This window comes from Acinonyx jubatus, chromosome D2 (genome assembly GCF_027475565.1).
Source record: "Acinonyx jubatus isolate Ajub_Pintada_27869175 chromosome D2, VMU_Ajub_asm_v1.0, whole genome shotgun sequence".
Taxonomy (NCBI): domain Eukaryota; kingdom Metazoa; phylum Chordata; class Mammalia; order Carnivora; family Felidae; genus Acinonyx; species Acinonyx jubatus.
In genome coordinates this window covers 85911703-85923512 of record NC_069393.1, presented here as the reverse complement: position 1 = coordinate 85923512, position 11810 = coordinate 85911703, and the positions used below count along the sequence as shown (strand labels likewise).

At 44.0% G+C, this 11810-nt stretch overlaps 1 protein-coding gene across 1 annotated transcript; it reads left to right on the top strand.

Moving 5' to 3' along the window:
- The first annotated feature begins 8828 nt into the window (after positions 1–8828).
- LOC106987500 (olfactory receptor 13G1-like) lies at positions 8829–9740 on the top strand. The gene has a single exon (XM_015085792.3). The coding sequence runs from the start codon at positions 8832–8834 to the stop codon at positions 9738–9740; it is 909 nt and encodes a 302-aa protein (XP_014941278.3). The 5' UTR covers positions 8829–8831.
- Positions 9741–11810: the final 2070 nt, after the last annotated feature.

Genomic DNA, 11810 nt, shown 5'->3' with positions numbered 1-11810 from the left:
AAGGAATGAATGGGCTAACCAAGAAGTTAAAGAAGAAATTAAAAAGTACATGGAAGCCAATGAAAATAACACCACAGCCCCAAACCTCTGGGATGCAGAAAAGATGGTCATAACAGGAAAGTATATAGCAATCCAGGCATTCCTAAGTAGGAAGAAAGGTCTCAGATACACAACCCAACCTTACACCTTAAAGAGCTGGAAGAAAACAGCAAGCAAAACCCAAAACAAGCAGAAGATGGGAAATAATAAAGATTAGAGCAGAAATTAATGCTTTCAAAACAAACAAACAAACAAACAGTAGAACAAATCAATGAAACCAGAAGCTGGTTCTTTGCAAGAATAAACAAAATTGATAAACCACTAGCCAGTTTGATCAAAAAGAAAAAAGAAAGGACCCAAATAAATGAAATCAAGAATTAAAGAGGACAGATCACAGCCAACACAGCAGAAATAAAAACAGTAATAAGAGAATATTGTGAGCAATTATACGCCAATAAGGTGGGCAATCTGGAAGAAATGGAAAAATTCCTAGAAACATATGAACTACCAAAACTGAAACAGGAAGAAATAGAAAATTTGAACAGACCTATAACCAGTAAAGAAATTTAATTAGTAATCAAAAATCTCCCCCCAAAAAAACAAGACTCCAGGGCCAGATTGCTTTCCAGGGGAATTCTACCAAACATCTAAGGAAAAGTTAACACCTATTCTCTTGAAGCTGTTCCAAAAAATAGAAATGGAAGGAAAACTTCCAAACACTTTCTATGAAGCCAGCGTTACCTTGATTCCAAAACCAGACAAAGACCCCACTAAAAAGGAGAACTATAGACCAACATCCCTGATGAACATAGATGCAAAAATCCTCATCAAGATATTAGAGAACCGGATCCAACAGTACATTTAAAAAATTATTCACCACAACCAAGTGGGATTTATACCTGGGATGCAGGGCTGGTTCAATATCCACAAAACAATCAAGGTAATTCATCACATCAATAAAAGAAAGGACAAGAACCACATGATGCTCTCAATAGATGCAGAGAAAGCATTTGACAAAATACAGCATCCTTTCTTGATAAAAACCCTCAAGAAAGTAGGGATAGAAAGATCATACCTCGAGATCATAAAATCCATACATGAAAGATGAAATACTAATATCATCCTCAATGGGGAGGAACTGAGAACTTTCCCCCTAAGGTCAGGAACATGACAGGGATATCCACTCTCACCACTGTTATTCAACATAGTATTGGAAGTCTTAGCCTAAGCAATCAGACAACAAAAAGAAATAAAAGGCATCCAAGTCAGCCAGGAGGAAGTCAAACTTTCACTCTTTGCAGATGACATGATACTCTATATGGAAAACCCAAAAGATTCCACCAAAAAACTGCTAGAATTGGTTCATGAATTCAGCAAAGTGGCAGGATATAAAATCAATGCCCAGAAATCGGTTGCTTACCTATACACCAGCAATGAAGCAACAGAAAGGGAAATCAAGGAAACAATCCCATTTATAATCACACCAAAAAACATAGAATACCTAGGAATAAATCTAACCAAAGAGGTCAAAAATCTACACACTGAAAACTATAGAAACTTTATGAAAGAAATTGAAGAAGACACACAAAGAAAGGAAAAATATTCCATGCTCCTGGATAGGAAGAACAAATACTATTAAAATGTCACTACTACCCAAAGCAATCTACATATTCAATGCAATCCCTATCAAAATAACACCAGCATTCTTCACAGAGCTAGAACAAACAATCCTAAAATTTGTATGGAACCAGAAAAGACCCCAAATAGCCAAAGCAATCCTGAAAAAGAAAACCAAAGCAGGAGGCATCACAATCCCAGACTTCAAACTGTATTACAAAGCTGTAATCATCAAGACTGTATGGTACTGGCACAAGAACAGATACTCGGATCAATGGAACAAAATAGAGAACCCAGAAATGGACCCACAAACGTATGGCCAACTAATCTTTGACAAAGCAGGAAAGAATATCCAGTGGGATCAAGACAGTCTTTTCAACAAGTCGTGCTGGGAAAACTGGACAGCAACATGCAGAATGAACCTGGACCACTTTCTTACACCATACACAAAAAAAAAAAAAAAACCCAAAATGGATGAAAGACCTAAATTTAAGACAGGAAGCCATCAGAATCCTTGAGGAGAAAGCAGGCAAAAACCTCTTTGATCTTGGCCACAGCAACTTCTTACTCAACATGTCTCCAGAGGGAAGGGACACCAAAGCAAAAATGAACTATTAGGACCTCATCAAAATAAAAAGCTTCTGCACAGTGAGGGAAACAATCAGCAAAACTAAAAGGCAGCTGACGGAATGGGAGAAGATATTTGCAAACGACATATCAGATAAAGGGTTAGTATCCAAAATCTATAAAGAACTTATCAAACTCAACACCCAAAAACAAATAATCCAATGAAGAAATGGGCAAAAGACATGAATAGACACTTCTCCAAAGAAGACATCCAGATGGCCAACTGACACATGAAAACATGCTCAACATCACTCATCATCAGGGAAATACAAATCAAAACCACAAGGAGATACCACCTCACACCTGTCAGAATGGCTCACATTAACAACTCAGGCAACAACACATGTTGTTGAGGATGTGGAGAAAAAGGATCTCTTTTGCACTGCTGGTGGGAATGCAAACTGGTGTAGCCACTCTGCAAAACACTATGGAGGTTACTCAAAAAATGAAAAATAGAACTACCCTACAACCCAGCAATTGCACTACTAGGTATTTATCCAAGGGATAGAGGTAGGCTGTTTCAAAGGAGCACATGCACCCCCATGTTGATAGCAGCACTATCAACAATAGCCAAAGTATGGAAAGAGCCCAAATGTCCATCGATGGATGAATGGATAAAGAAGATGTGGTATATATATACAATGGAGTATTACTCAGCAATCAAAAAGAATGAAATCTTGCCATTTGCAGCCACATGGATGGAACTACAGGGTATTATGCTAAGTGAAATTAGTCAGAGAAAGAGAAATACCATATGACTTCACTCATATGAGGACTTTAAGACACAGAACGGATGACCATAAGGGAAGGGAAGCAAAAATAATATAAAAACAGGGAGGGGGGCAAAACATAAGAGACTCTTAAATATGGAGAACAGAGGGTTTCTGGAGGGGCTGTGGGAGGGGGGATGGTCTAAATGGGTAAGGGGCCTTAAGTAATCTACCCCTCAAGTCATTGTTGCACTATATCCTAACTAACTTGGATGTAAATTTTAATATTTTAATTTAATTTAATTTAATTCAATTTAAAAATAATAAAATACATCTTGGGAAAAAAAGGAATCAAGGAATCAATCCCATTTGCAATTGCACCAGAACAATAAGATACTTAGGAATAAAACTAATTAAAGAGGTAAAAGATCTGTACCGTGAAAACTATAAAAAACTTATGAAAGAAATTGAAGAGAACACAAAGAAATGGAAAAATATTCCATGTTCATGGATTAGAGAAACAAATATTGTTAAAATGTCTACACAAAACAATCTACACATTTAATGCAATCCCTATCAAAATAACACCAGTATTTTTCACAGAGCTAGAACAAACAATCTTAAAACTTGTCTGGAACCCCAAAAGGCCCCCAAGAGCCAAAGCAATCCTAAAAAAGAAAACTGGAGGCATCATGATTCCAGATTTCAAGCTATATTAAAAAGCTTTGGTCATCAAGACAGTATGGTACTGGCACAAAAACAGACACATAGATCAATGGAACAGAAAAGAAAACCCAGAAATGGACCCACAACTCTATGGTCAACTAATCTTCGATGAAGCAGGAAAGAATATCCAACTGAAAAAAAAGACAGTCTCTTCAACAAATGGTGTTGGGAAAACTGGACAACAATGTGTAGAAGAATGAAACTTGACCACTTTCTTATACCATGCACAAAAATAAATTCAAAATGGATGAAAGACCTAAATGTGAGACAGGAAACCATTAAAATCTTTTTTTAATGTTTATTTAGTTTTGAGAGACAGAGAGAGACAGAACCTGAGCGGGGGAGGGGCAGAGAGAAAGGGAGACACAGAATCAGAACCAGGCTCCGGGCTCTGAGCTGTCGGCACAGAGCCCGATGCGGGGCTCGAACCCACGAACCACAACATCATAACCTGAGCCGAAGTTGGATTTTAACCAACTGAGCCACCCAGGTGCCCCTAGGAAACCATTAAAATCTTAGAGGAGAACACAGGCAGCAATCTATTTGACCACAGCCATAGCAACTTCTTACTAGACACATCACTGAAGGCAAGGGAAACAGAAGCAAACGTTAACTTTTGGGACTTCATCAAGATTAAAAGCTTCTGAACAGTGAAGGAAGCAATCAATAAAACTAAAAGGCAACTGAAAGAATGGGAAAAGATATTTGGAAATGACATATCAGATAAAGGGTTAGTATCCAAAATGTATAAAGAACTTTTCAAACTCAACACGCCCCGCCAACAAAAATAATCCATTGAAGAAATAGGTAGAATACATGAATAGACACTTTTCCAAAAAAGACCTCCAGATGGCTAACAGACACATGAAAAGATTCTCAACATCGTTCATCATCAGAGAAATACAAATCAAAATCACAATGAGATACCACTTCACACCTGTCATAACAGCTAAAATTAACAACTCAGGAAACAACAGGTGTGGGCAAAGATGTGGAGAAAGGGGAAACCCTCTTCCACTGTTAGTGGGAATGCAAACTGGTGCAGCCACTCTGGAAAACAGAATGGCGGTTCCTGAAAAAAAATAAAAATAGAACTATCCTATGATCCAGGAATTGCACTACCAGGTATTTATCCACATGATACAAAAATGTTGATTTGAAAGGGTACATATGTCCCAATGTTTTTAGCAGTGCTACCAGAAATTGCCAAATTAAGGAAAGAGCTTAAATGTCCATTGACTGATGGATGGATAAAGAAGATGTGATATATATACACACAATGGAATATTACTCATCCATCAAAAAGAATGAAATCTTGCCATTTGCTACAAATCTTGCCATTTGTATCATGCTAAGCAAAATAAGTCATTCAGAGAAAGACAAATTTCATATGATTTCACTCATATGTGGAGTTTGGGAAACAAAACAGATTAACATGTTGAGGAGGGCGGGGGAGAAAAAGGGGAACCATAAGAGACATTGAACAATAGAGAACAAATTGAGGGTTGATGGAAGGAAGTGGGTGAGGGGATGGGCTAAATGGGTGATGGGCATTAAGGAAGGCACTTGTTGGGATGAGCACTGGGTGTTGTATTTAAATGATAAATCACTGAGTTCTACTACTGAAACCCATATTGCACTGCATGTTAACTAAAATTTAAATAAATTTTAAAGAGACAAAAACAAAATAAAAATAAAAATTTGGAAAAAATGGATAAATAATAAATAAGTCAAAAAAAGAGATAAAAGCCATCCAAATTGGAAAGAAGGAAGTAACTTGCCTGCAGATAACATGATCTTGTATATAGAGAATACTGAACATTGCCAGAAACATCTCCTGACATTTGCAACAACATGGATGAGCCTAGAGAACATAATGTTCAGTGAAATCCACCACACAAAAATGATCATCAGTGTATGGTACTCTTTCTATGTGGAATCTGAAAAAAGGTGATCACATAGAAACAGAGAGTAGAATAGTGCCTGCCAGGAGCCAAGGGTGTGGGGAATAGAGAGATTCTGAACAAAGGTTCAAGCCTTCAGTTACAAGATGAGTGGGTTTGAGGAGTGAGTGTGCCGCATGGTGACAATACACCGTACTGTATACCTAACATTTGCTACGACCATACATATTAAGCTTTCTCAACAACAACAAAAAAGTAACTCTGCAAGATGATGGATACGTTATTTAACTTGGTTGTGGCAATCACTTCACAATGTACACATCTATCAAATCATCATATTGTATATTTTAAAAAAAACTTATGCTGTTAACACAAAGTACATACAACTTTTATTTGTCATCCATACCTAAATAAAACTAAGGGAAACATCCCAAGTGACAGGCTGACCCTTTCTCTGAAACCAAGCAGTTGAGGGTTAAGGTGAACCCGAGATGAGACTCAAGCTGACAAGTGCCCTGACCTTGAACTGAAAATGTCCAGCCCAGATCAGCAGTTTGGACAAGTCTGAGAAGACCTGGTGACCAGCCAGTCACTGCTTCCACATACTGTCCTGGAGTAAATGTCCCGGAGGCATGAAAAGCTACCAGCTGTAAGACGCACCCTTTCCAGGAAAGAGGCAGCCTGACACCACTGGCCTGGGTTAGTGTGGTTTCCCCAGGGCAACTATCCATTCTCCCAGGTTTGTGGAGTAAGGAGAGGAGTGCTGCCTGACTGGATGGCATCTGCACTAGCTCTGTGTGTAAAGCAGGGGGCACAGAAAGCTGAGGACAATGTCCAGTGGCCACTGATAACTGGCCATTAGCTACTCCAAGGTTCTGGGACCTGGTAATGTCCAGCAACAGCTCTAAGCCAATGGGAGTTGACTTTGATTTTTCTTTTTGAGAGAGAGATGGGGGGGTGGGACAGAGAGAGAGAGAGAGAGAGAGAGAGAGAATCTTAAGCAGACTTGACACTCAGCACAGAGCCTGACAAGGGGCTCAATTTCATGATCCTGGGATCATGACCTGAGCCAAAATCAAGAGTCAGTCATTTAGCCATCTGAGCCACCCAGGCTTCCCAATATTTGCACACTTCTATCTGGGAAGAAAGGACAAGTTCTGCCCGAGGCAGAAATGGTGGGTCAGTGTGTTCATTGGCTCAATACCATGACAGTCTCACTGCCTGACATGCCCATTGCCTCCTCCTGATGCCCACTGGGCAGCCAGCCCCTGGTTACTGCTGAGCACCAGCCCCTGTTTGAGTCTGGACCACGCCATCAGATGCCAAGAATATGTTCTGTTCTTACTTGGTGGTGATTAGATGGGTCCCCCAGGTGCTGGTCAGCTTCTCCAGAGAGTCCTGAATCCATGGGTGAGCAGGTTCTGTGCTAATTGGTCCCTCAGGGTGCACCAAGCACTACCTGTGAGCCGTGTCTGCCTACTCCAGATGGTATAGGGCTTCTCCAGCCCTGGTTACAAATCTCCAACTGACCCTGCTCTTGGCTGCAAGTGTCACTCACTGTAGTTTTTCTTTTTAAAACCAACTCTATTTCCTAATAATTTCTGATTCTCTAAAGATTTTTCCTTGGGACCAAGAAGGAAGTTTCTTGAGAGGATACCAGGGATTCCAGAAGCCTTTTATCATATTTTTGTAAGCACCTACTATCATTGAATGTTGATTCTGTGTATCGTGTATGTTTTAAATATAAACAGCGCTTTGATCATGTGGACAATTACATTTTACTCTGTGACTAAGAATCATGATATCCCTTTGGCTGTTATGTTTGAGGATGATAATTCTCTAATCATATTTTTAAAAAGTAAACAGAACAACATGGCGAGTATGTAGCATAAGATCCACCTCTCTCCCTCTCTCTCTTCCTCTCTCTCTCTCTCTCTCTCTCTCTCTCTCGGTCTCTCCCTCTAACACTCTCTCTCCCTCTCTCTCCCTTCTGTCTCCCCTCTCTCTAACACTCTCTCCCTTTCTCTCACCCCCTCTCTCTCCCTATAAAACTCTCTCTCTCTCTCCCCTTCTCTCTCCCTCTAACACTCTCTCTCTCCCTCTCTCCTCTCTCCCCTCTTTCTAACACTCTCTCCCTTTCCCTCTCCCCCATCTCTCATCTTTCTCTTTTTTAAAGTATCAGATTTTTGGTTGAAATGTGTCAACATTTTCCACACCAGTGGGCACATTCCAGTGGGTGATCTGATTCCTCATTCTCAGACCACCCCTCATAACAACATGTCCTTGTAATGTTTAGTGAAAGCCAACACCCCAACAGCAATGCCAGCAAGTAGGTTGCCAAGCCCCTGACTTTATGCGGATGTCTGAAACTCTTCTTTTCTCGTTAAAGTGCTATGATCTAAGCAGTGAAACATTTCCAAGATGCACTGTTTTGAAATCAACACAGTGGCCCTACAGGACACAATAATCTAGAAGGAGTCATGCCACCCCCAGTTACAGAAGCTGCATGGATGAACCTGGGTCTGTGCTATCCCAGGTTTATCTTGGGGGAACTTTTGATTCAGCTGAAGAGTTTGGTGGTGATTTGTCTTTGATCGGGGGGGTGCTGTTGTGGGCCATTCTGCACCCTAAAGACAGGCCTGCCCCTCGCGCCCAGTGCATGTGTGTGCACAGGTCCCAGAGGGACCCTGGGTCCCTCTCAGCCAGTGCTGCCTGGGTGTGGTCAGTCTGGGAAGAAGACAGCAGACTTCAGAAGCAGCTTTCCCTTCTCCCCCTCCCTCCCACCCCTTCTCTGTCCCCAGACCCTGTCTGAGTGGGTGAGTGGGCTGTAAACACAATCAGGTCCCCCAGTTCTCCATAAGCCCCCCAACACCATGCATGCTCAGTGCTCTGTGTGGTGGGGAGACCAGCCCTTGCTGACCAGGGCCCCAGGTCCAGTGATCTTGTGAGTGGGGTCTCAGTCATGCACCAGGGAGGGGAGGGGTGAGGACTGGGACTTCTCTGCACATTAGGAGCAACTGCTTCTTCTGTGTCCCTGCCCCCCAAAGTTTTCCAGGACACAAATCTCCATTTGTATTACCAAAATAGTATTTGAAGTTCTCTTTCAAAGCGGGTCACACACATATTTGTGGGATGCTCAGAACAAGTTGAAACAGTGAGAACGTCTTTCCTTCACAGCAGGGTCAGAGCCTCACCCCCAGTGGCTGTGATGAACCAGACACTGGTCACCGAGTTCCTCATTCTGGGATTCTCAGAAACACCTCAGCTGCAAATGCTCCTCTTTCCTGTCTTCCTCCTCCTCTACATGGTGGCCCTCTCTGGAAACCTGCTCATCGTGGTGGCCATTGGCTCCTGCCCTGCCTTGCACACCCCCATGTACTTCTTCCTGGTAAACCTGGCCGTGGTGGACATCCTCTGCACCTCCACAATCCTGCCCAAGCTGCTGGGCAGCATGGTGGCTGACAGGACCATCTCCTACGGGGGTTGCATAGTGCAGCTTTTCTCCTTCACGTGGTCTCTGGGAGCTGAGCTGCTGCTGTTTTCTGCCATGGCCTATGACCGCTACGTGGCCATCTGCTGGCCCCTGCGCTACAGCACCCTCATGGACTCCCAGGTTTGCAGGCTCTTGGCCGTGGCCGTGTGGACCATCAGCCTGGCCAACACTAGTGTGAACACCGGCCTCCTGCTGCACCTGCCCTTCTGCCATTCCAACGTGGTCGAGCACTTCTTCTGCGAGATCCCCCCTCTGCTGAAGCTCGCCTGTGCCCCAACACGCCTGAACGAGGCCATGGCCTTCACTGCAGACGTGATCCTGGCCTTGGGGAACTTCTCTGTGATCATGCTCTCCTACGGCTGCATCATCGCCAGCATCCTGCGCATCCGCTCGGCCTCAGGCAAGCAACGGGCCTTCTCCACCTGCTCCTCCCACCTCCTGGTAGTCTCCCTGTACTACTGCACTGTCATCTACACCTACATCCGCCCAGCATCCAGATACTCGTTGCACAAGGACAAGGTGGTGTCTGTGATCTACACTTCGGTGGCGCCCTCCCTGAACCCCCTTATCTACTCCCTGAGGAACACAGAGGTCAAAGCTGCCCTCCGGAGGCTGTTCTCCTGAGCTAAGGTCTGTGTGCCCAATGCCCAGGCCCCGCCACCTCCCCCGAAGGGTTTGACAACAGGCAGTGATCCAGGGTGTAGGTTTCCCTAAAGTGAGATGTGTCCTAGTGTCCGGGAGCCCCCATCCTGATCCCTGCACGCACATCTCAATGTGCTGTGCAGCATCCATGGGGCCCAGCTGTGACACCACTGCACCCTGGGGCCCCAGGAAGCCCCTTATCCTCCCAGATGCTGGGTGTCCTGCCCTGTAGGATCAAGGAGACCTGTGTGGCAGCTCTGTGAACTGAAAGGCACTAAATAGATTAAAGAAGTCATCAGTGTGGACATGGCCCTGTCCCCAGCCCTGGCTACCAATTTTCTCTCCAACATGCCTGTGCTCAAGGCAGGGGCTCAAGGCACGGGCTTTAAGTGGGGCCCGTGGCCGCCCCCCCACCCCCACACTCTCGAGGCTGTCTCGAGGCAGAGCCAGTGAGGGTGGCAGCTTGGGGGAGGATTTGTTTTTAGGAGAAGAGGTTCTGCCTGGAAACAGAGTCTCCAAGAGTTGTCTTTAAAAAAATGTTAGCACTTTTTAGGGTGATATTCTGACAAGGCTTTTTCAAGTCTGGAATATGGAGATGGTCATCAGTGTGGGAGGTGAACCAGGGTGGCTGTGCCCTGCCCTCTTCCATCACAAACCAGGAACCTGTCGACCCTGGACCTGAGGAGGTTTGGGTTCCAGAGAATTTGGGCACCAGGGGAGGCCTGAAGGAAGCGAAGCTCCTCGTGGCCCAAACACTCCATTCCCCCTTGAGATCTAACTGTGCAGGGCTGGGACGGGGTGCAAGAACATGTGTAGTTTGGAAGCTCGTGGACAGAAATGGTCCTTTGATGGAACAGGGCTGTGACCCCCACATGCTCTGTCACCATGTTTCCAGGCCTGCCCTCCTCCACGTCACCTTGTCTATCTCCCTCTACAGACTTTAAACTCTTTGAGGACAAGGACAATGTCCTGTTCACCTTCTTACTCCTGCACCAGGGATGTTTGTCTAAATCAATTCACTTGCAAGCATTGTGCACCAGGCACATGGCAGGAACTCAGTAAATACCAGCTGACAGAATGGACCAATCATCCAGGGATGATTTCTACCAATTAGAAGTAGTTTTGGAAAGGCTGCACAGAAGCATTTTTGTGACATGGTTAGTCAGGGGGACAGTGACCATTCTCTTTATTTTTCCCTAATTGGAAATAAACTTCATGTTTATGAGGTTTACAGAACCTGTGGAACCTGGGCAGAGCTATCAGGATGGCGGCCAGGGGCAGAGTTTGCAACACAGTCCTGGAGCCTCCAAGTTTTGCACAGGACACAGGAGGGTGGCTGGTCAGCACAGCCATGTTGGGACTGGCTGCAGCCACAGAGGTGGCTTAGCCTGCCTTGCTGCTCGGACCACAGTGGGAGACGGTTACCAGAAATGCTCCCAGGGATAAACTCTGGGGCCAGAACTCTGCAGGAGAGGCGCCAGTTCCCACCCTCGGGTTGAGGGAGGCATTCTGCAGAGGGGAGGGTCTGGAGCCACCATGGAGGACCCCAGGCCCAGGGACCCCCAGCATGACTCACACCCTTAACTCGTATCTGCTCCTAGGTTTTCTGTTGCTCTGTGTGGTAGGGATTCTCTGAAAAAGATCCATGGGGTTTCTTATCTTTCCAAATGTGTATTTCATGCTAATAAAATTGGAAAACAAAGACATTTAAAAGGAGAAAGTAAAAAAGCAAAGCCTTTTAATTTCATCCAAAGGCTGGTGTGAACAATTTTTTGTTTGTCTATGTTTGCACATATACACAGACTTTAATAAATATAGAATAACTTTATACTTATTATTTTATAAACTGTTCCTTTCAGTTTAAAAAACACGGTGTAATCCTTTCCTTCTCATTCCAGGTTCTCCCAAATTAGTTCACATTGGAAGTGTTCACTTTAGTTACCAGCGTGTATACACAGGTTCAGAGGCTCACCAGTGCCTCAGACACATGTGCTAGAAATGTTGGCCTTCTCCCTCTTCTCAAGCCCCTGTATTCAAATTATCAGCAAGTCT

Coding starts and splice junctions, on each gene's coding strand:
- LOC106987500 (XM_015085792.3), top strand. CDS start 8,832: ATGAACCAGACACTGGTCACCGAGTTCCTCATTCTGGGATTCTCAGAA.